Below are 25,865 nucleotides of genomic sequence, written 5' to 3' on the forward strand. Positions count from 1 at the left end.
CGATATCTAGATACCTCACATGAACATAGCTGCAACATTTATATTTCACGATGTACATATTGATTATGGCAAACAAGTCTTAGCTTTACCCAATGGGTTTCATGTGACCTTTGAGCGCAGTTCCGATGATGCCCTCCCTTTAATTTTTCTCCCATCAACGGTCAAACTTTCTAGAAATTAAACGCTTGGTGAATTAATATATGTATCGTTAGAGGTAAAACTTTGAAACTAATTCATCTGGTAAGGATATTAATCACCTATATCTATCATTACGGATGGTCTTAGGGAAAGCCCATTAAATCTTTGAGCTGTCGCAATAAAATCATGAACAACATATGGCTCTCCAATATTAAAAAGTTATTTCGCAGAAGACAATTTCTGCATATTTTCCCTTAGTCCTTTTTCGCCCTTTTCAGCCATATTTTGTGATATATTAATCATATGCATGCTTCATGTTTGTCCTCTTGGGGTCAAATGTTGCTCGTTAAAGCTTGACCCATTGATAGAGTTTGTGACCAGCTGTTCAGTATCACGGCACAGTTTCTAAAACTTAAACATATTTCCGTGTGTATATAAAATGTCGAATAGGTCGGAATATGGATACGGACCATCGATGCTGCCGAAAATCGAAAATCCGTTCCGTGTCGGCAAAGTAGTGATTTACCAAGGTACGACGAATGTCGGCGAATGAATAAAAGTCAGCAAGTACATGTATGATAGGCTGGTAGGGTTTTTGCTTTGTTAACCCATTGATGGCTTGGTTGAATGCCCCGGTATCATATGTTTCAGGTTGCTGTGGAAATACTCGCTAGCCTGTTGGGTAGCACACGTCAATAAAGCGAGTTGGTCATTTAATGAACACAATTTGCCAAATGTCGCCATGGTTACCTCCGATACGGCAATACGGGAACCAGACATACTGTTATGTAGGTCATTCCCCCCACACTCATCATGACCTGAGTTCAATTAGTCTAGAACATTCTCAAGGTCACTGCCCTTAATGACCTCACAACCTTGAATTCAATTAGTCATGTTTGGAATGTTCTGGAAAGTTGATTAGTTGTGTAAGGGAGATAATTTTAGAACAGTAATTAGCATGTCAATAAAAGTTCTAGATTGTTCTTATATGCATGTGTATATAAAAGGACGTGCACAGCTTCCAGTCAGACTTTTGGGATCGTGTCTCTTGTGTGTTACTAAACTCCAGCAGTAGTCATTCTCAAGACTTTTCAAGACTTCACTGCCAACGCTGGATTTATACTGTGGACTTTATGCATCTTCAAGCCTGCAAGGACTGTTCATTCATCCAACTGACTGTTACAACTCTGAGACTGGAGCTTTGCCGTCCCAGCTGAGATAAGTAGTCTGTACACTTTTAAAGTTTGTACTCTATCCCTGACTTAGCAATTAGTTTTATTTTCGTAATAAATTTTGTTTAAACGTTAACTGCTGAGTTCACCCTTTTGTTCGTTTTCTCTGCACGTAACAAATTGGGGGCTCGTCCGGGAGACGAATATTTGAGCCGTTTGACAACATTTTTCCTGCTTTTTTAAAACTACTGTATACTGTGAACTCAGCGAAATTTAATCATGGCGGAATTTAAACCAGAGGAAATGGATGACCTTGATCAGGACACATTTGATTCCCTCAGAAAAGACGACCTCATAACACTGGCCAATTTCCTTGAGGTAGAAGTTAAAAGCTCTATGCGCAAGCGAGAAATACAGTTCAAGATTGCAAAACATTAGTTAAATCAGGCCATTTTGAGGAGTCTGCCTTAAAAGATTATGAGCCCGAGTCTACCTCTGAACTCAGAAAATTAGAATTAGAAATGCAGACAAATTTGGAGATCAAGAAACTAGAATTACAAATGAGAGAGAAAGAATTACAAATGGAAGAAGACAGAGAGAGAAAGATAGGCAGGAAAGATTAGAAATGGAAGAAAGACAGAAAGAGAGGGAATTGGAAATGAAAGAAAAAGAATTGCAAATGGAAGAAAGACAAAGGGAGAAAGAAAGAGAGGAAAAAGAAAAGGAAAGAGAATTAGCAGAACACCGACTGCAGTTAGAAATGAGACGTTTAGAGCTTAGAAAGTCAGGAAAATTCTTCCCTTCAGACAATTTTGACATCACTAAGCATTTCAGGTTAGTTCCCCCTTTCCAAGAAAAGGATGTTGATAAAATATTTCCTTCATTTTGAGAAAATTGCTCAGAGTCTGAATTGGCCTAAGGAGTCCTGGTCTATGCTTTTGCAGAGTGCTTTGGTGGGTAAAGCCAGAGAAATTTACATTCAGTTGTCAGTAGAGCAGGCTTCAAATTATGATTCTGTGAAGGAATTAATTCTCAAGGGTTATGAGTTGGTGCCTGAGCTTACCGTCAGAAATTTAGGGATTGTGAGAAGGTGAAAGATCAAACTTATGTTGAATTTGCTCGAACAAAAGAACAACTGTTTGATCGTTGGTGTTCTTCTGAAAAGGTCAGTCAGAATTATGACAAATTACGACAGCTCGTTTTGATTGAGGAATTTAAAAGGTGCATCCGGAGTGATATCAAGACGTTTATCAATGAACAAAAGGCAGATACATTAGAGGTTGCTGCACGTTTGGCCGATGATTATTCATTGACTCACAAATCTTCATTTCTCAGCAAACCATCCCAGTCCTTTTCCTACAGAAACAATGCAGGTAAATTTAACTCCTCCTTTTCATCCAAGAATTTTTCAAAGGAGAGTAGGAAATCAAATGACAACAGTTCACAAAATTCAAGTAACACTTCCACATCATCAGATCCCAAGTCTCAATCTCCTTCTGACAAACAGTTCGGTACACTTTCTTGTAATTATTGTAAGAAAGACGGCCATTTAATGTCAGAATGTTTCAAATTGAAAAGAAAACGTGAAGGTCAAAGTAGTCAAAGTGGATCTAAGCCCACCGGCTTTATTTCTTCATCAACTCGATTAGAGTCTAATAATGTGTGCAACACATTTTCTGAGGTTAAATCCCTCTTATCCCCAATTAATGAGGTCAAGGTCAATTCTTCTCAAGATAGCATTATGGGTATTTTCGAGCCATTTATTCATAATGGTTTTATATCACTTTCTAGTGATTTTTCTTCCGCTACCCCTGTCAAAATTTTAAGAGATACCGGGGCTTCCCAGTCTCTTTTGTTGGCAGATACCCTGCCGTTTTCTGAAAAGTCATTTTCAGGTTCTAAAGTTCTTATTAAGGGGGTAGATTGTAATGACTACATTCCTGTTCCTCTCCATAATGTCTATTTGTCTTCGGACTTTGTTTCTGGACCTGTGGCTTTAGGTATTAGGCCTTTTTTGCCTTTGAAGGGATTCACCTTCTTCTTGGAAACGACCTTGCTGGGGACAAGGTCATTACTAATCCACTTGTGACTGATAATCCTAGTTTAGATCAGGATCCAGAGCCAATTGAACAAGAGATACCCGATTTATTTCCTTCATGTGCCATTACTCGAGCCATGTCAAAGAAAACTTCCGAGAATCAAAATACTCTCAAAAATAATGTCACAGATGTTGACTTAAATGACACCTTTCTCAGTCAGGTGTTTGACACGGATCATTCCGTTACCCCTCGTGGATTTGAAACTTCCAGTAAAACTTCTGCTGACCAAAGTCAGACATTTTCTAGATCAAATCTCATTGCAGAACAACACAAAGACCCAGATATTTTGTCTTTGTTTGACAGGGTAGATGATGAAGGTAAAACTTCAGATAGCTCTGTTTCCTATTATACAAAATCTGGTATTCTCATGCGTAAATGGAGACCTCCAGATGTCATGGTTGATGATGATTGGGCTATAAAACATCAAAATGTCGTTCCAAAGTCCCTTTCGTGCTGAAATATTGCGCCTGGCCCATGAAACCCCCTGGAGTGGTCATTTAGGAGTCAGGATAACATCATAAAATTCTCAGTCATTTTTATTGGCCTTATCTCAGATAGGATGTAGCACATTTTTGTAAAGTGTGGCACACATGTCATATGGTAGGAAAACCAAATCAGACCATTCCAAAGGCCCCTTTACAACCAATTCCTGCATTTCAAGAACCATTTAGTAGGATACTAATAGACTGTGTTGGGCCCTACCAAAAACAAGATCAGGAAATGAGTACATGCTGACAATAATGTGTACATCAACTCGGTTCCCAGAAGCCATACCACTGAGAAATAAAGACAAAGACTATAGTGAGAGCTTTAGTCAAATTTTTCACTTTATTTGGCCTCCCTAAATGTGTCCAGTCCGATCAAGGCTCCAACTTTATGTCTGGAATTTTTCAACAAGTAATGGATCAGCTAGGCATTAAACAGTATAGGTCATCCGCCTATCATCCAGAAAGTCAGGGTGCTCTTGAGCGATTTCATCAAACTTTGAAAAACATGATTAGGACCTACTGTTTTGACACAGAGAAGCAGTGGGATGAAGGAATTCATTTTTTGCTCTTTGCTGTTAGAGAGTCAATTCAGGAGTCTCTTGGTTTTAGCCCATTTGAGCTTGATTTGGACATACAGTCCGTGGCCCACTTAAGCTCGTTAAAGAGAAATTCCTATCAGACGATGATGATTGTCTCTGAATATTTACAATATGCGTCAGATTTTCGTACAAAACTCTCTAAGGCATGTGAATTAGCCAGAGAAAACCTTGAGTCATCTCACCAGTCCATGAAAATCAAATATGATAAAAACACCTTAAATCGGAAGTTTAAACCAGGTCAAAAAGTTCTTGTTCTACTTCCGGTTCCTGGTAAACCACTCCAAGCTTGTTACTTTGGGCCATATCTTATTGATAAGAAACTGAGCGATTTAATTACATCATAATAACACCTGGCAGGCGAAAATAAAAACAGTTATGCCACATAAATATGCTTAAGCCATATTTGGATAGGAATAATCCTACTGTAACACAGCCTGTCAGTGCAGTTAGTTCAAACCATTATGAAGACAGCGATACTTAAACGGACATGAGTGAAAATACTCTAAATTCAAAGCTGGGCTCGGTCAAACTTCAGAACTCAGAAATCCTGGAGAAGCTGGAGTCTACAAAGTTGGCACACCTCCAGCCAGAACAACAACAACAGGTAAAAGAACTGCCTCATGAATATAAACACCTGTTTCAAGATGTTCCAACGAGGACAAACGTCATCTATCACGACGTTGATGTTGGGGACAGTAAGCCTGTAAAACAACATCCATACAGACTGAATCCAACAAAAGCGAAATATCTCCAGGAAGAAGTCAAATACCTGCTGGACAATGACTTTATTGAACCCAGTAAAAGTAACTGGAGTTCGCCGTGCATACTTGTTCCCAAATCAGATCACAGTTATCGTATGTGCACGGACTTTAGGAAGGTCAACACTTTAACAAAGACAGACACTTTCCCAATCCGAGGATTGATGACTGCATCGACCGAGTGGGAAAAGCCAAGTATGTGACGAAATTTGACCTACTGAAGGGATTTTGGCAAGTCCCTCTGACGGATCGTGCTCGTGAAATATCCGCCTTTGTTACACCAGACGGATTGTTCCAGTACAAGGTGATGCCATTCGGAATGAAGAACTCTCCGGCAACGTTCCAACGGATGATCAACGACGTCATATCCGGGCTAGACGGGTGTGCAGCCTACGTTGACGACGTCGTCCTGTATAGTGACACCTGGGAGGAACACATCAAGCTCATGCGGAAGTTCTTTGAGAGACTGAGCAAAGCAATGTTGACTGTCCAACCTTGCCAAATCTGAGTTTGGCTGGGCGAGGGTGACTTACCTCGGACATACTGTAGGACAGGGTGAGGTAAAAACCTGTTGATGCCAAAATCAGTGCCATTTCAAGTTTTCCCATACCAAACTGCAAACGACAACTGATGCGCTTTCTCGGTATGGCTGGTTACTACAGAAAATTCTGTCCAAATTTCTCCACAATTACTGAGCCTTTGACTAACTTACTTAAAAAGAAAGTAAAGTTTGTTTGGTCAGAGCAATGCCAACAGGCATTTGATACACTTAAAGCCATACTGCAAAGTGCCCCAGTGTTGTCTGCACCAGATTTCACTTTGCCATTCAAATTAGCTGTAGATGCTAGTGATACGGCTGCTGGTGCTGTTTTATTGCAAGAGGATAGTCATGGTGTAGATCATCCTGTTTGCTATTTTTCACGCAAATTTAACAAATCCCAGAGAAAACTACTCTACAATTGAAAAAGAGTGTTTATCTTTGATATTAGCTTTACAGCATTTTGAAGTTTATGTTACTTCTTCAAATCAGCCAATAGTGGTTTATATTGATTCACGACCCTCTTGTTTTTCTGCAGAAATTTAAAGGCAAAAATCAGAGATTGCTAAGATGGAGTTTAATGTTACAGGAGTTTAATCTAGACATTAGACATATCAAAGGCAGAGACAATTTAATTGCAGACTGTCTCTCTCGTATTTAGAGTTTATTGTTGTTCACTTTCAAGAAACTTTACTTAGAGTAAAACAAAATTTGAGTACTTAAATCCTTTTCAAGATTACATTTGTAAAAGAAGATTTTTCTTTGAAAAATTTCTTTTTTTGAAGAGGGGGTGTGTTATGTAGGTCATTCCCCCCACACTCATCATGACCTGAGTTCAATTAGTCTAGAACATTCTCAAGGTCACTGCCCTTGATGACCTCACAACCTTGAATTCAATTAGTCATGTTTGGAATGTTCTGGAAAGTTGATTAGTTGTGTAAGGGAGATAATTTTAGAACAGTAATTAGCATGTCAATAAAAGTTCTAGATTGTTCTTATATGCATGTGTATATAAAAGGGACGTGCACAGCTTCCAGTCAGACTTTTGGGATCGTGTCTCTTGTGTGTTACTAAACTCCAGCAGTAGTCATTCTCAAGACTTTTCAAGACCTTCACTGCCAACGCTGGATTTATACTGTGGACTTTATGCATCTTCAAGCCTGCAAGGACTGTTCATTCATCCAACTGACTGTTACAACTCTGAGACTGGAGCTTTGCCGTCCCAGCTGAGATAAGTAGTCTGTACACTTTTAAAGTTTGTACTCTATCCCTGACTTAGCAATTAGTTTTATTTTCGTAATAAATTTTGTTTAAACGTTAACTGCTGAGTTCACCCTTTTGTTCGTTTTCTCTGCACGTAACAATACTGTCTAAATTGCGGAATTGTCAACACAGTCAGGTGTAACTGTCGTGTAGCAGTAATATCAGTCAACCATAAATAAATCAACTCTATTGTGTATAAGGGGGAAAGAGGTTGCAAATCTGACTATTTATGGTGGTACTGCAGTAGTGTGGGCTCCATTAGGGATCTTTGTCAATAGTGATGTATGATAAGGGGAGGATTTATGTCCCGTAATGTTATTTTTCTCTTTTATCCTTTTGTTTGCATCATAAAGTTGTATTATTTGTGTTTGATAAAATTTCAGTCTTGTGTTGTTTGTTTATGTAAAGCTATGGCGAGACATAGTCGGATCTAGCATGTGGTGTCTTTTGAATGCTGTGATACTGTGTCAGATATTTTGATTTTATATGCTGTTCTTGTTGTCGTTTTCACGTATTATTGGCTTAAACAAATATGCCAATATTTCCATATTTTTATCTTGTGTTGAGAATTTTTGTGAATTTTGTTTTTGACATGTGTGTCTTTTATGTTTTTGTTTCTTTTGTAGGCTGTTATTGGGCGTTCAGGGATAATGTTTTGTCCTTTTCAAGTTCCTCCCAATATTTTGCAAGACTTTCTTTCAAGTCTTTTGTTTTCGTTTATGGCCTATATGTTGTTGTGAAGATTAGATTATTTGTTGTTTTCTTCTTTATTTTTCTTGTACTTTTTGTTGAGTTCAATTCCTGTGTTTGATTTCTGTTGTAATTCTAGTTATTTCTTTTTCCGTGTATTCTCTGTAAATAATTTCCTTGTAAAGAAATCAACTATCTCCTTGAAATCGTTTGGGTCATTGCATGTGCAGAAGTATCTGAGAAGTTTCACCTTCAATTAGTCCTTTAAAATTTGATTTGGGTAACATGATTCTCTGTGCAGGTATTGAAATGTTCTAATTAGTTTTGTGTGGGTTTTAATATCCAAAATATTTTCTTGCTTGTGCCTTGGGCCCTTCAAAATTTTGACGTCGAGAAATGTAATTTTTTCTAGTGATTTCTTAACTGTAATTTAAATGTTGGGTGCATTTTGTTTATTTATAACTGAACTCTCCCAGTTAGTTTTGTGTTCCAGTAAAAATTATAAAAATGTCATTCCTGAATCTTTTCCAAAAGTGAATCACATTTTGGTATTCAGAGATGATTTCCATTTCCAGTTTATGAAATGCAATCATGGCAATCCCCAGCAATGCATTTCAGCCCATTAAACAGCGACATATTTGGCGGTAGAGTTCATTGTTGAATAGCCCAAAGACTTGAAAGAAAGTCTTACAAAATACTGGCAGGAACTTGAAAAGGACGAAACATTAAAATCCTTTTCCCAAACCACCCAATAATAACCCACAAAAAGAAACAAGAACATAAAAGACACACTTGTCAAAACAAAGTTCACAAAAAGAGACAAAACGTTAACAATAATCTCAACAAAAGATAAAAATATAGAAATATTGATGTTATTTGAAGCCAATAACACGTGAAAACATTAACATCAACAAGTATAACAAAAACAACAAAATATCTGACACAACAACTTAGGAAAGACAGAACTTTGCGACTGAGGAGAAACCACACACTTGGGTTTCCAAACAGATTTCAGGATCACAGCATTCAATAGACATCACATGATAGATCCGACTATGTCTCACCATAGCTTTCCCTTAACAACCAACACACGACTGAAATTTCATCAAACACTAATAATACAGCCTTATAATGCAAACAAAGGGTTAAAACAGAAAAATAATTTGAAGGGACATAAACCTCCCCTTATATGCATCACTGTTGACAGAGATCTGTACTGGGGCTAACACCACTGCAGCAGCAGCATAAATAGTCAGATTTGCAACCACTTTCCCCCTTATATAATTCAAAAACACATTTTCTTTTGTTTTTAAAAGGATTTATTATGGTCTATGAAGTTTACTTCAGATGTCAGGTGAATTAAATGTAAATGCAGTAAAAATGGTTGACCACTTGTTAGGTGTAGTGTCCGTGACATGAAGCCAGTTGCAAATGGAAAGTGGTTTAATAAGAAAGTAAATTAGTTTGTTCAGTATTATGCCTTAATTTTCACTATAAATAACATTTCTATCTTAAAGTTATATTGAAAAATAACTAATAACGCTATTTCTATTCCTTTTTAAATCCCTATACCGTTATTCCATAGGACAGTTTTTTAACATTACAATCTTATAAGGTAGAAAAAACATCTTTCACTGGTTTAATATATTTCATTTGATGTCTTACTCAAAAACTAAGTTACTCTCTTATAGAAATGTAACTTCAGCTGGTAAACAATAGAATTACCAGCTTAAATCACTGTAACAAGTAATGTATGGATTTGGTGTCACGGACACTACGGCTGTCACGGACACTACATTTGGCTCCTTTTTGATATACTGAAACAATATAAGTGGTAAATGGATTTTTTTTTATAACACATAAGGAAGGCAAACAGGGCCACTTTGGCTAATGACATCAGATCTCTACTATCTGAATATGGCTGAAAGTTATGAGGGTGTCACGGACACTACAAAATTTTGGGACAACAAATGTGGGCGACTATCATGATTTGTCATTCATAATCAATACGTTGACCCCATAAACATTTAGTACCAATTAATCACAGTTGGTCTTCCAATCAAATATATGTTTAGGAAACATTCTAGGGTAATGTTTTCCAAGTGATCATAGAGAGATAAATCAATGCTGTTGTCAAAAAATAAAAAGCGTAACGACACAAAAATTTCACTTGTTATCACGCTATTTCCATTCAAATCCATGTCTTCAGATGAAATAACTTGCAAAAGAAAGAAGGAATGCTATATGATACTTTAAATATTCTGAATAATCCAACAAAATAATCTAACAGTTTCAAAAAGTGAGTTTACAAATATGCTTTTTCAGATGAAACAGCGTAACGCCCAATTTGACCCATTTTTAGGGTACTTTTTTACTGCTCAGCTCAAAATCATCACAAAAACTCCATTTTTTCGATGGGGCCTGTTTGGTTCTACTGGTTGTTTCATATTAAGAACAATGTTTCATTAAATTCTGCTCAACATTTTTCATATTAGAGCGTAACATGTTGAAATCAGTCTAGAGCACCCTGATTGTGACTGACCCGTCAGTTTAAATAAAGAGAATAATAAGTGGGCATATCAACTATCATATTTCATGTTTCTTATGTTCGTTTACTATCATAACTGCTTTGAAACTGCGCATGCGCTTTCCCGTGCCCCAAACATTGACTGTAGGTACATGGACAATACGCGATAATTTTAAAGCACCAATAGCTGCGAATGTGTAATAAACCGATCCCAAAATATCCTCAGTTTTCCAAGAGTTTTCTTTGAATAAGACCCATTAAAGACTGAAAAAGTGTATAACACTGTTATAAGTGTCGAAAGTGGCATGTAAATTCAAACGTTTTTACATCATTTTAGATTTCCCGCCATTTTCAAAAACTAATCATGTGACAGAGAAAATAAAGATTATAACAACAAAATGTTGGCCATCGTGTGTTGCGCATTCAAGTAAATGGCATAATGCTGCATTTTGTATTTTTCCTTGGGGCGCCATTTTATGAGTAGTGCACCTATGTATTATTTAAAACGCGTAGGCATGGTCCAATCAGCGAGCAGTGATACTTCCATACACGTCCTTCAGTTAGCACATTTACTCGAACCTACTTTGGTTTGAAAATAAAATCTTGAAAACAATGCATAAAATTAAAATTCGCAGCTATTGGGGCTTTAAGGGAGGGGCATGCATGTCTCAAATTTCTCAGCGGCATGCAGTCGGCGTTACAGTTTCCTGCTTTGAATGGTTTCCAGTCGCTGCTTTCGACAGCTTTAGATTGCAATATCCCCAAACTACGGTGGCTTAATGAGGCCAAAGGAGTATATTTTTATTTCATAACTGTAATTATTTTATTTCATGCCCGTAATTTTTATTACCGTCTGTTTATATAATCCTATCCTTTCCGGTCTGTTTGTTACCGTCGATATTCTTTTTATTGTCTTGTCGTGTCTTGTCTTGCCTTATACTGCGTTCCATGGCATTGTATGTAAGAGATTAGTCACGAGTAAGATGTCGATCGAAAACACAGTGAATGTTCAATTGTCGTGACGGAAAAAAACACGTTGACGATAGGATGAAAGGTGAATTTTTCTTCGTTATGGGCGGTCCCACGACAGCAGCCGTATATTCATGTCTGGACCACAGGCCTTCATAGCTCGTGGTTCATCTCCTCCCATTGAAAACAAGTACGTCACGTGGTCGAGTTTCCTCGTACCATGATTTCTTTGACATATCAATAATGCGAAAATCCACTTATGGCGCCGGGCGTCTTCATGGAACTTTTAACGATGTCTCTGACAAAGAGCGATTTTTTGCCGACAGCCCCTCTTCCATGATCCACGGCAGAAGACCACGTGCTCCCAGCGAAGCCAATGAAAATGTGAGAGTCTGTCGCGAGAATAAACGATCAATGAAACCCGTTAGGAAAATAACGGTTAAAGCAAATTAAAACTGGTGCTGTGGTATGAATACCCCATCGGGCTTAGAAGGGTTGATTTAGTTTAAAAAGCACTTTAAATAAAATTCTTTGTTTGCCGCCCACGTGCTGGTAGGTTTTCAGAGAAAAGTATGAAAACAAACACAATGTTATACTATTTTTCCAAAAGAAACCAAATAAACATTGGCTCATGTTAATACACTTGTGTTTTTTGTCTGTTTTTCTTCTTCCCTGGCTGGCTGGAAGGTTTTTGAAAAATCCATGGACGGACAAAAAAAGAATTTTCTTGAAATGGCCTAACTTTGATTTACTGGTATCTGCTGTCCATAAGCTCCCTTACTTGTTACCTTTGACTGGTTTTCCTCTTTGGTGTTCTGCGCAAGTCAAATAGTTTCTTGTTCTACTCGAACTCCCATCTCAAAATGCCAAGCGTTCAATTTGTCGACACGGCCTCTGTGTGCTTTTAGTGTTCACTGTTAAAGATTGCAATGCACAATTACAGCAGAAAGTTCGTAACCCTCGGAATTTCTCAGCTCTCTGCGATTGCGCACCGTAGCAGGTGATTATACCAGTACAGGTGACAAGAAAAGCGCCCTCGTCGCCAACGTTCAGCAACTGCTCTTTCACTTTTCGTGACATGAGAAGCGATGCATGGCTACTATAGTTCAACACTAAGAAGGGCAACTTTGCCACGGAACTAAATAGAATAACTTACTTATACAAATTTGTTCTTCGACAAGAGACCAGAAATAGTTGTCATATTTCCTGGAGGCCAAGTCTGGATAAAGTTCGTCGGTTATGTTTGAAGCTGTAATTATGTCGGTAATACCAACATTTTGGAGCGTTTGAACGATGGTCTGTGTGATTCAATAAGAAAAAATTGACAAACTTAAACATATTTACGGAAATTTTAATGATTTCACATACAAAATGAAACTCAAAAATCGAACTTCCCCTAAATCTATGCAAATGTGAAAAAGCCACGCTACTGATCGGACGTGCTGTGTTTGGTCCCGGAATCCCATAATTTTGCCATGTTCCAGGTGTTCATTGTCATTGAATATTGCATCTGATGTCTGTGAATATATAGCGACTAAACTTGAGTCGAGAATAAACTGAAAAAATGTTCCGTTTCAAAACATGTTCCCTGTACGACCATTTGACACCTTATGCATATATCACTGAAGTGCTCATCATGATCATTCAAATTTGTCATACGGTCAAAATGAAGCTATGAGAATTCAAAAACTCTCGCCCAGTGTATTTTCCTTGTGTCTTTTTAGTCTCCACAGACACCGTCCGGGGGGACTTATAGGTTTGGTCATGTCCGTGCGTCCGTCCATCCGTTCACGCAAATATCTCAGAGACGCCTGGAGCGATTTTGTTCAAACTTGGTACAAGGATAGTACCCTACCTCATACAGATGCACGTCGATTTGTTTCACAATGCGATCAAATTTGGCCGTGTTAGAGGACTTTTTAGTTTTCACCTCCATAGACTCCCATGTATAAGGCAGTCCATAGACTCCCATGTATAAGGCAGTCCATAGACTCCCATGTATAAGGCAGTCCATAGACTCCCATGTAAAAGGCCAAGAAAAATAAAAATTTAGTTTCTCATCGTATTCATATTGCAAAAAGGATGCAGTGACACAGTTTTTAGTCCCCACAGATAAAGTCCAGGGGGCTTATAGATTGGGTCATGTCCGTCCGTGAGTCCATCCGTTCACGCAGATATCTCAGACACTTTGACAAAATGTCACGTGACCTTGGTGACCTTTGACCTCGAATATACCTATTTGTGGATTGGGTCATGTCCGTCCATGAGTCCATCCGTTCACGCAGATATCTCAGACACTTTGACAAAATGTCACGTGACCTTGGTGACCTTTGACCTCGAATATACATATTTGCCCATAACTCAGTAACCACAAGTGCTAAACCTTTCATATATGGTATGATGGGACACCCTATGACGCCACATATTGTACCTCATTAATTATGCGCATATCTAATTTTGAGCGAGCCAATAGAGCCAGAGCTCTGATTTTTGGTATATAGGGATAACTTAGCAATACAATTTTTTTGACAAAATGTCACGTGACCTCAATGACCTTTGACCTCAAATATACATATTTGTGCATAACTCAGTAACCACAAGTGCTACACCCTTCATATATGGTATGATGGGACACCTTATGACGCCACATATTGTACCTCATTAATTATGCGCATATATAATTTTGAGCGAGCCAATAGAGCTAGAGGTCTGATTTTTGGTATATAGGGATAACTTATCAAGACAATTTTTTTGACAAAATGTCATGAGACCTCGGTGACCTTTGACCTCAAATATACATATTTGTCCATCACTCAGGAATCACAAGTGCTACACCCTTCATATTTGGTATGATTGGACACCTTATGATGCCACATATTGTACCTCATTAATTATGTGCATATATAATTTTGAGCGAGCCAATAGAGCTAGATGTATGATTTTTGGTATATAGGGATAGACTATAGGATAGAAATTTTTTGACAAAATGTCATGTGACCTCGATAACCTTTTACCTAAAATACACAATTATGTCAATAAATAAGTAACCACAAGTGCTATGTCCTTTATATTTAGTAGGATGGGAGACCTTATGACAACACATGCTTTACCTCATTAATTATGCACATATATAATTGTGGGCAAGCCAATAGAGCTAGAGGTCTGAATTTTGGCATACATGGATTAATTAGCAATACAATTTTTTTCCATAATGTCACGTGACCTTGATGACCTTTGACCTTGATTATGCATACATATGCATAACTCAGTAACCACAAGTTCTTTACGCTTCAATTTTGATAGGATAATAGACCTTAAGATGTCACATCTTGCACCACATTTATTATGCGCATATGTATTTCTTGGCTGGCCAATACAGCTAGAGGTCTGATCTTTTTTGCCGATTTAGAACCATAACTTAGACATGCCTCTTGTTTCAAATTGGGAACGATGACATAGACCTATGCGTCCATAGATCTGAACATACACACTCCAGTGATACTTCCTAATGACCACATTTCCCTGCCCCATCAAGACTAATACTCCTATTACAAGTGGGGACTATGTCATTGACAATGACTTGTTTACTAAAGCGCGCGTGTTGAGATCACATGACAGTGCAAAATGAACGCCCATAGCCTGGCCCGTAGCAATGAAAACGCAGTCGCTTGCGGTTCGATACACGGCGAATGCCGTCAAAATACATGACAAAAAAGATAAATTGACCAATCTTTCTAATGCGTACAGCAGCCTTCGCCGTGTATGGAACAATAGTGAACTACCTGTCATACCCCTCCCCCATGATGCGGTAGACTAAAACAGTAAAAGTTGTAAAAGTTTGAGCGCCTGAATATCTGTTCCCCCCCCCCCCCCATCTACCTTAAACTGGCTGAATTTTTTATCACTTAATTTTCTATTCCTGAAGACAATTCCAATTTTTTAACTTCCTGTATCGTCACACGAAAGAAATGAAAGGGTGATTCCCCTCCGGGTCCGACTCGGAGTTGCAGTATCCATTTTAGGAATTGCGCCCCCTACAAACCGCACCTGTGATAACTGTAGCGTAGATAAAAAGAACTAGATTGTCTTCTCTATACTCATTCTAATAAATGAACTACGTTCAACGTTATTGTATGATTTTGGCAATGACAGTGAATAAGTCCTGTAGAAAACACCTGGGGTCACAGTCACGGTGCTCGATAGTCGGATACATTACGAGTAATAATCTACGGATGACGCAATAGAATTCAGTACTGTTATATAAAGCTGTAGTATAGTACATGGTAAAAGTCTCGGATAAAAACACCTACCGCATGCATTGGTGGTAATGCTACGTAAATCTGCAAAAGCTTGTGTGCGTTCATTAAATTTCGGATACGTTCGGCGACAACGATAGATGTCCGCTTCATTGCGTCAGCTTCTTTCTTGTGTGACTCACAGTTCCCTTTCCTTCGCTTTATGCACGAAGTGTACCTTAAAACAACAACAACAACAACAATAACAACAACGTAGAGAGAACGAGTGACACACAAAATCAGGTCATGGCTATCGACTGACGATGTGCTCAGACATTATCTTCCACCATGGTCCCTCCACAGAGGAAATCGAGCAGTTTGCAGCGCACGGCCGTTACCACATTTCACAAAAACTAAATACTACACTACTGATTTGTTATTTTAGATGTTTCTGTCTTTGTACAGATTTCTGTCTGCATATTCAAAGTCGTTATTGATTTTGGCAATATGCTTTATTAACTAAGTTAATATGCGCCTCGAAAGTGAAAGACTTCAACTTATGCTCAAACTTTCCTCAATGAATCTTTCAACCATTCTCTTTAAAAAGCAAGAATAATCACAGTAAGGACTTGACTGGATACCTTGGAACATCCATGTACATAGTTTCGTCAACTTTGGTCAAGGCAATCAAGATATATCCCTAATTAGGAAAATTCATTAAATATGCAAATTAGGACTTGGCTGAAGTAAAACTGCTTAATGAATTCCAATAATGTGTATCATAGAATCTTTCATGTACATAGAAAGTTTCATCATTTTCGATCGCGTAAATGCAGATATATATCCCTATTTAGGAAAATTCATCAAATATGCAAAATTGCAATTACCTTTCATGTCAGCCCTTTATATCATTCATGGCAGATGAGTCCTTTGATGTTCAACATTTGTAGCGAATCTCGACCAATTATGTGCTGCCGTTCTTCCATGTATGTCTGTTTGAGAAATTCTTGAATATAGCCTAATTACACAAATTCATTAAATATGCAAATGAGACATAATCAAGCCCAACCCACTTAACGTTCAGCAAAGTTATGCTTTAGGGTGATGAAAGTATGAGCAAAGTCACATCAAATTCAGTTGAGGACTTCTTGAGATATGGCTTAATTACAAAATTCATTAAAAATATGCTAATGAGCAACTAATTTAGAAGCCACACCCACCTAAGTCTAATCAGATCTAGATGTGATCATGACAATGCTATATACCAAATTACATGACATTGGACCCAACGGTTCTTAAGTTTATATGAGTGGAACAAAATCCGTCTACGGACAGACGGACGGACGGACAGACGGACGGACGGACAGACTCACAGACATTGCGGCGACATAGGACACCTTTGGCACTTTGCGCAACCGTCATGGTGTCCAAAAATCGGGGGTCACCGAGCAAAGTTTGGTACTAAGGAAACAAATTACCCAAGATTTACCTGCAAATTCGAAATGGCCGCCATCCCTGTGTTAACTCTATGGAGAAAAATAAAATTTTCGATTTTCGAAAAACTAAGACGGTGAAAAGTTTGGTGAAAAGTTTTCTTTCACCAAGAGCTTTAAAATGAACCCCCGAAAGTAGCTGATCAGAATAGAATTGATAAAGTTTGAAAGCCCGAATATCTGTCCCCGAGGCGCATTCTATTTTATGTGTGTCGTTATCAACGGCAAATGATTTCAGTCTGGACATAACATTCCATTTATCAGATTGTTCGCAAATGAATCTTTAAACCCTAAAAACAATTGAGAACAACTGAATGGCGAGGTGAAAAATTCACGGAAGGACAAAAGAGGAAATAAGTTATTTGAATCGCCCATGCCCTTCCTTTCACTATATTCAGTGTGTAGATGACATTAAATGTTGGTAAAGCTATATGCCATTTTTTCAAACAACCCATAAAGAATTCACATTAAAATTGTACTTACAGTTCTTGTGCCATGTTTCTCCAATGCAGTGTTATGTACGGTTGACTGTGTAAACTCAGCCTCCCAATATCCTCAGCCGCCTTCTGTATGTCTGCGGAATATCTCATGTGGTTCAAGACGGTCTTGCGCAAATCTTGAGATTTCAGGCCGAAATCCGATGGTCTTAAAACCCAAATACCGACACATTTTAAGGTGGATGCTGTCTCCAGTTTTCGGCGTGTCTGAGTTTTAAGTTTGATGGCATCTTCCTGGCTAGGCACCCGTATTCCGTACATATCCTGGTAACTTGCGGCGCTTTTCTGATAGAGACTACGCGGCCGTACAATAGTGTTATTTCCTGGTGATGCCGATGTTAGAAGCGCCTCCACAGTTGAATTACACTCTTCTTTGAATCTCTCGACTGACTCTATATTCACAATCTCTGTTAATCTTGTGACGTCGAAGGTTTCTTGAAGAGTTCTCTCGCGTTTCACTTTGTCATAGACAGCGTGACTGTGGAAGTGCACGGCAGCGGCAAGGCTACGATTGTCCATCATGGCAAACATCAGCGCATTTCTGAAGAGCACGAACTGGCAGTTTGGCCCACCAAAGCCCACTGCGTTCAGGAATAGAAGATAGCGCCCGCTGTAGTTCAGTTTTGTAGCCGTTTGTACCCGCTCACTGTTATTCTGACGGTACACAAAAAGGGAAAACATAAAATTAAGAAACCCCTTTTAAAGGGAAAGAGATACATCTAGTAAAAGATTCGATATGGTGAAATTATAGAAATAACGGACGACGCGCTGACCATTAACGTTTATTTGTTGGCAAGGGTGAGGGGAAAACCAAAAATTAACGGGCAAGGCTTGCCGAGCCCGTTAATTTTGGCTTTCCTCTCGCCCGCGCCCATAAATAAACGTTAATGGTCAGCGCGGAGTCTGTTATTTACATTATATTATCAAAGAACCCCAAAACCATCAAATTTACGAGAATTTTCCCCCGGAATTTCCCACGGGGCCCCAGAACTTGTCAGTGAGTAGTGCGCGCTGTAAACATTTTGCAAATCCGGAGATTTATTCAAAAAATGTGTCTAAACTTGGCCCACAAGTGTTCCATTTTATTTTGTGATTGATTATGATCTTCGTACAAATCACAATTTACGTTTTAGCTGAAAAGTTACGATGTTTACGACATTGTTCATATTCACGGCACATAGGCCTAAACAAACCATTATTGCGTATTTGTGGTCGGTCACGTGGTTCAGCTCGACCAAATAAAATGCGACAGACAGGGCATTGTAATATTAGTATATTTGCCCAAACACGAAAAATGAATTAAAAATACGTAACGACAACTAGCATCGGACCACAAGGTTTTATTCAGGAACAAGAAATACTAATATGATAAAACCAAATAAGTTTCGTTGTCTACAAGTTTTTTCTGTCTGCCTTTCTCTACTTACACGCTCTGCTCGCTTGAGACGTGTGTGTGTGTAAGTGCCTAAGTAGTAAGATGCGCTTCCGCGCGTGACCTAAATATTTTGCAGGATTATCGAGTCTGCAGGATTATGGAATCAGGCATGATATTCCACAACAGATGCAGTTCACCGAAAGAGGGTGCATTTTACTACGCATATCTGATCATGAAACAGTGCGCTGTCCGCCATGTCTCAAGCAAGCAGAGCGTATAGGTAATAGAAAGGCAAACATGAACAGAAGAAAACTTGTAGGCAACGAAACTTATTTGGTTTTTATCATATTAGTATTTATTGTCGCTGAATAAAACCCGGTGATCGGACGGAAGTTACAGGAAGGGACATCGGAACTGCGCCTGTAGGACTTTCTTGTTCACAAATAATGTATTTGACGCACGATATCTAGATACCTCACATGAACATAGCTGCAACATTTATATTTCACGATGTACATATTGATTATGGCAAACAAGTCTTAGCTTTACCCAATGGGTTTCATGTGACCTTTGAGCGCAGTTCCGATGATGCCCTCCCTTTAATTTTTCTCCCATCAACGGTCAAACTTTCTAGAAATTAAACGCTTGGTGAATTAATATATGTATCGTTAGAGGTAAAACTTTGAAACTAATTCATCTGGTAAGGATATTAATCACCTATATCTATCATTACGGATGGTCCTAGGGAAAGCTCATTAAATCTTTGAGTTGTGAAATCATGAACAATATATGGCTCTCCAAGATTTAGTAAGTTATTTCGCAGAAGACAATTTCTGCATATTTTCCCTTAGTCCTTTTTCGCCCTTTTCAGCCATATTTTGTGATATATTAATCATATGCATGCTTCATGTTTGTCCTCTTGGGGTCAAATGTTGCTCGTTAAAGTTGACCCATTGATAGAGTTTGTGACCAACTGTTAAGTATCACGGCACAGTTTCTAAAACTTAAACATATTTCCGTGTGTATATAAAATATCGAGTAGGTCGGCATATGGATACGGACCATCGATGCTGCCGAAAATCGAAAATCCGTTCCGTGTCGGCAAAGTAGTGATTTACCAAGGCACGACGAATGTCGGCGACTGAAAAAAAGTCAGCAAGTACATGTATGATAGGCTGGTAGGGCTTTTGCTTTGTTAACCTACTGATGGCTTGGTTGAATGCCCCGGTATCATATGTTTCAGGTTGCTGTAGAAATAGACTGTTGGGTAGCACACGTCAATGAAGCGAGTTGATCATATAATGAACACAATTTGCCAAATGTCGCCATACTTACCTCCGATACGGCAATACGGGCTCAAGACATACTGTCTAAATTGCGGATTGTCAACACAGTCAGGTGTAACTGTCGTGTAGCAGTAATATCAGTCAACCATCAATAAATCAACTCTGCCAAAGTTGAAACATTGTCTGAAAGGAGGTCAGACGAAGTCAAAACAACAACACCAGATCCACACGAACAACGTTAAATTTCCAAATGATGCGTTCTGGTGATGTATGGATGTGTGTCATTGTTTTGACTGCCTCGTTCCAGACAGTGTTTCAACTTTAGCAGAGTTGATTTTAATTTACAACCAATTTCATTTTAGTGTATCGAACAACATTAAAAACGATGCGGTACAGATTTTTTAATTACATTTTAATTAACTCCGTTGTAGTGTTCCTTATGGCATCTACATTACGTTTGCACCAACAACAACGCAACAGTTATGTTCTTGGATTTTATTGGTCAACAACAGCACGACTAATAAACATACACAACAATACAAACAACAACAACCAGATCTCTGGATACCCCGTGATTTAGACTTTTGTCTATGAATCGCCTTTTTACTGTGACTGAAACTACTAACAGCCGGGCATGCGCATTGATATCTTCATATAGCTGAGTGAACAGAACTCATGACACTCCGAATCTCATGTATACTTCGGTACGAGTCAAAATTATCTTGCTTGCTTTCATTTTTTAGCCATTGTACATGTACAAGCACGGTTTTACAACAAAAACAACAAACAAACAAACGAATGAATGAACGCATTTAAGCATTGTAATTATTGTGATTATTATTGGGTTTTTCATGTCGTAGTACGATACTGAAAAGTACGATCGCGGTCGATAGTGCATCATGACAGAATTGCTGTACGACGAGTTTCCTGTTGATGAGTTCCAATATCCAGATAGTGAATTGCATTTAGCATAGCCATTAAAATAAGCCACAAAAATCCGACTTCACCACTGAACACCCACGACAGAGATGATGCACATGCCATATGTTTGACGGAGCGATTCGTAGTACTACAGTGATCATGGTGTCCCGTTATACTAAAGATACTCCCAAGAAAGTCAAACTTTATTGTAGGTCATTTATAACACGTTTACCTTCTATTTAGGCAAGCCAGTAACGGAATTATACAAAAACACGCTCCAGTCTATGTTTCACATCATCTTGACATAATATTTAAATTATTCGTTGTCATGAACGTCTAAGGCAACCCCTCCTATGAAGTAGAATGGCCCTGGTGCGGACATGTCCATCACTCCTTATCAACCAACCTTCTACGAATATACACCGAGGAGCAAGAGAGGTCAACCTTACCGCCAATTTCAGAACGTCCCTAGGAAAACAGTCATCACCAAAGTATTTGCATGTATGATAAAGGAGTGCTTACACGAACCCCTCCGGATACGAAGCTAACGATTGATTCATCAATCACTTTGATTTATTATCAACTTCAATAATCAATATTATTATACATCTACCATCGAGAACAATAGAATTTAGCGTGCGCTAAAAAAGCCGTACGGAACTCGCGCCCGTTCCGTACGGCACAGTTTCAAGGCGCCCCATTCCCTGCGGCTGTATCTGCGCGTTCACTGTAGAACGGTTTCAAGGGACCCCTTGGACGAGTGCCAGAACAAGTCTCGCGCGCGCTCTGTACGTACGTATGTGTGTAGTGCACACACTCCAAAACTTGCAGAAGCGCGTCCGAGGTAGCGTTCCACACTGGCGCGATAAAATCGGAAGAAAAATTGTTGATGTTGCACGAAACGGTCACTACTCCGACATTTTGATGCCCCGATCAGGAATGTAAGATGTATAATAATAAGGTTATTACGAAAATACCGCAAAGGATGCACTCGGACATGGCGCCTCGCATCGCCCTCCGCTTTGCGTCGGGCGATACGCTGCGCCAATGTCCTCGTGCATCCTTTGCGGTATTTTCGTAATAACCTCATATAATCCAAAGCGCGACTGGTTGTGTCGGTATGGTGGCATGGGTTTGAGGGGTGACCTTATGGTTGAACCATTGCATATGGGGGTGATGGTAATAAATATAGTGAGGGGGAAGATTCTTTTATCTTCTGATTTTTATGTTCTAGTGATGTTTTTGAAGAGAAAATCCTGCATAGTCAACATTTGGTGTCGGGAAAGCACAAGTTAAAAATTAATGCATCAGAAAGTATCTATAGTGCTCCCTCATTTCATATTTTCGTCCCTCCAACCAGAAGCTACATCAAACCGTATTTCTTCGACTGCTTTGTTTATGTGACATCCAATTTCATATTTCGGCGCCCTCTTAGCGCACAATGAAATAGAGGTATCCAGTTTCACTTACTGAACATGCCTTGCAAGAACAAAATTTTGACCAAAAAAAATTGCCTGTGTCTGACATGTTCGCATGTATATGACTCGTTACTCCATCGTCCAAAACTACTGAATGTACAGGTCACAGCTGTGTTTTTGATGCTGGATGTAATAACAGGTTTTCAGCTTTTTTGTCAGTGCTGTGCTGACTGTTGAGTGCGGCTCGGGAAAAGATATTTGCACTCTCAAATTTTTACAATTCTTTTCTGACCTGACACTCGTTGGGGCCCATTTTAAAGCTCTCCAGATTTTGTCCCAAAAAGGTGTGTTCTCAAAGAGAATATCCAAGGATTTGGATATCTGTTAGCTATTAGCCAATACCCACGTTAGAATTTACTAACTAGCTACTAAATGCGATGGAATTTTTAGTTAAGGTGACGTGCGCCTCGAAAGCGAATGACTTAAGCTCTTGCTGAAACTTTTCTCAAAGAATCTTTCAGCCATTCTCCTTCATAATCAAGAAATAATCAGGAATAAAAATAGGGGACGGGTCACCGTGTTAATTTTGGTAACAAAGAAATAATTACCCGAAGATTTACCGATATTTAAAATTCAAAATGGCCGCCATCCCTGTGTTAACACTATGGAGAAAAATAAAATTTTCGATTTTCGAAAAACTAAGACGATGAAAAGTTTTCTTTCACCAAGAGCTTTAAAATGAATCCCCACAAGTGGTTGATGAGAAACACGATTGGAAGTAATTTGGGATAATATGATGGTGAAGTAATGCCTGTTTAATCTGCAAATGTAAGTTTATCTGCATTCCCTTTAACATTATTTACGTGTCATGAGTAATTTGTATTATTGCAACATTCAGCTATAGGTCACCTAACTCTTTTGAGAAATTTGGAAAATATGAAAATCCAATCACTCAAAATTAGTTCCCATCGTGTTTCAGAATAGCGTCCGAATATCTGCCCCCAGGCGCGTTCTACTTTAAGGAGATGTTATTGGTAAGAGTAAGGCCAAAAAAAAAATAAAAAGTTTGTTTCTCATCCTAGATATATTGCAAAAATGATGTGGCGACGTGGTTTTTTCTTCTCAATTTTTTTTATTCTTCAACCAACAAGGACACGCCAAAAACATGAAAACGAAATAGTAATGCAAGCAGAGATACATGCACAGCAGTGTTGCTTTGGTACTTTTGTACAGCAACAGTTCTGCGGTTTGACTTTAACTAAGTGCAGCAATGCACAGTTTTGACAGTGTAATATAACGGTGACATAATGTGTACAGTTCTGAATCGATTTTTTTTGGTTTACAGTTCTGTTTTACACAGCGCTGTGTTATGCACTATCGTCTCGTATTTTTGCGGGTTTTATTTAATTTTATTTCCTCATCAGCAGAAAAAAAAGGTTGACGCGGCGGGCCTAGATTGACACGTGCGAGGATGAGAAACAAACTTTTTTATTTTTCTTGGCTTAATGTAATGTTGCAATGCTTGTCATAGAGGTGTTGCAGTATCGTTCTCAATTATCAGTTATTTGATAGTATTTTAATCCGTTTACAACATTCTTGCTCCCCTGGTTTTGTTTTTTCGGTAGCAATTTTATATTCTGGATGGTAGTTTTCTTTGACTTGTTTGTAGCAAACAAATACATAGCAAATTATGAGCTCCCATTTTTCATTTTCATTGCATAAGTAAATCGGTTTGCTAGGAGATGATTATCAATAACTGCGGCACGTGTGTCTCCAACAAAGTATATCATGAAGTCTGGGTCTCACAATTAACGAGAATAAGACCTTTTTGGTAGAAAACATAAAAACTCGCCCAATAATGTGCGAGAGAATTTACACGTGTAAATTTAAGGTCCAATGCCTTGTCACAAACATTACAGAAGGAGCAGAGGGGTGCCAGATCCATAGACCTTTTTCATGTTGAATTTTCCATCTTTTAGGATCTGTTTTATCATGGATCAAAATGATTTGGTTTGGCAGACTCGTCTGCAAGTCTTCCTGGCACAAATCAGCAGGGCACCATGATCCAAGTACTTCTCTGTGAAAGGGAGGTGCTGAATTTTAAATCAAATCTGCTTTTATGCCCCCACTAGAAATTTATACAAGAAACCCCTTTTTAAACCAGACTTGTGTTCTGTTAATTGCAGAAAATTCTCGACAGTGCCCAGATGCATGTCTGTTTTTAACGATATCTCTTTCAAATGTAATATAGATATTTTTTCTACGCTGTGTAGTTTTAAAACTATTTTATCCAGTCATTTTAACAGTTCTCGTTTTTGATTTGTGTATGTTTTTTTCAATTTAATGTAACGTGTTACTTTTATGGTTGTCTTGTACATTTGTCTTGTGATGGTGTGACTTTTTTGTTTTGCAGATCTGTTAGTGGGTTTGCCAGTTGATCTGTGTATCAAATAAAATGAAAATAAAATGAATGCTGAATGTGATGTCAGGTCAACGCACGAATTTCCTACGTTGGTAATCGTAGGCACTATCCACCGACCTTAGCGAATAGCGGACGGGATTACAGTGTGCAATAAAAATGATATGTGTGTTTATCGAAATATGAATGCTCGACAGGATATCGCTTGTATTTGTATTTGTGATTTCTCATAGTTAATACTTGAACTAACAGCTACTCTCTGTGTTGACACTCGGCGGAATATCGAATATCTATAAACGAAGAAATGGCATTTTATTCAGAGACTACGAAAGTGTAAATTATACCGATCACGGTGGTGCAAATACATCTTCCGAGTGACACCTACACGTATCGGCAAGATGGGTGACATTATTGAAAAGTTGTATCGACATAATATATATATTGAAAAGGGTTTTAAGAGAGACTTTTCGCCTGACTTTTCGCTTAAATAAAGTCAATGACAGTAGTTAAAGAGGCCCTGGCCTTACGTACCTTTAAGCCTGTGTTCTCGGAACCATTCAAGTTCACGACTGAATGAGCAGTTTTCGAGAGTCCTTCTCCTAGTGATCTCGCTTCACCGGTGACTACGTGATCATCCTCTGCTCTGAAAACCACATTTTCGTATTCTGCGCCGGCAGTGTCGAGATTTTCGTCGTCCAAATAATTTGACGGCATTGCCTCCGGTTGAAGGTCGGGCAGCTCTTGTTTCCCCGTCATGATGTACACGGTGTAAAAAGCGGCAAAAACAATCGTCATGGACAAGAACAAGCGGCGAACCATCACCATGGGAAGCAGCATGGTTGTGTGCGTGCGCAGGTGTTATTGCCCAAGTAACCAAGAAAATAGTGTAAATAACACTGTACTCCCATTTGATCAGCGTTACCACCGGAGTGTACGATTGGGAATATAGTTGATGAGACAATAATAAAACAAATAATTAG

The 25,865-nt window shown here is 38.7% G+C and overlaps 1 protein-coding gene across 2 annotated transcripts in view; it reads right to left on the reverse strand.

Annotated features, from left to right (window-relative positions):
• Positions 1-25,865, reverse strand: part of LOC139133221 (uncharacterized) — a 34,513-nt gene extending 8,648 nt beyond the window's left edge. Inside the window, exons 1-5 of one of the 2 annotated variants that reach the window (XM_070699701.1) lie at positions 25,417-25,865; positions 17,453-18,120; positions 15,552-15,714; positions 12,398-12,539; positions 10,623-11,633 (exon numbers count right to left, since the gene is read on the reverse strand). In XM_070699701.1, coding sequence (XP_070555802.1) covers positions 11,479-11,633; positions 12,398-12,539; positions 15,552-15,714; positions 17,453-18,120; positions 25,417-25,722 — 1,434 coding nt within the window. In that variant the 5' untranslated portion in view covers positions 25,723-25,865 and the 3' untranslated portion in view covers positions 10,623-11,478. Of the gene's footprint in view, positions 1-10,622; positions 11,634-12,397; positions 12,540-15,551; positions 15,715-17,452; positions 18,121-25,416 lie in introns of those variants that run through there. The other variant, XM_070699699.1, reaches the window with a different exon arrangement.

The sequence above is a fragment of the Ptychodera flava genome, chromosome 5 (assembly GCF_041260155.1).
Source record: "Ptychodera flava strain L36383 chromosome 5, AS_Pfla_20210202, whole genome shotgun sequence".
NCBI classification, from domain to species: domain Eukaryota; kingdom Metazoa; phylum Hemichordata; class Enteropneusta; family Ptychoderidae; genus Ptychodera; species Ptychodera flava.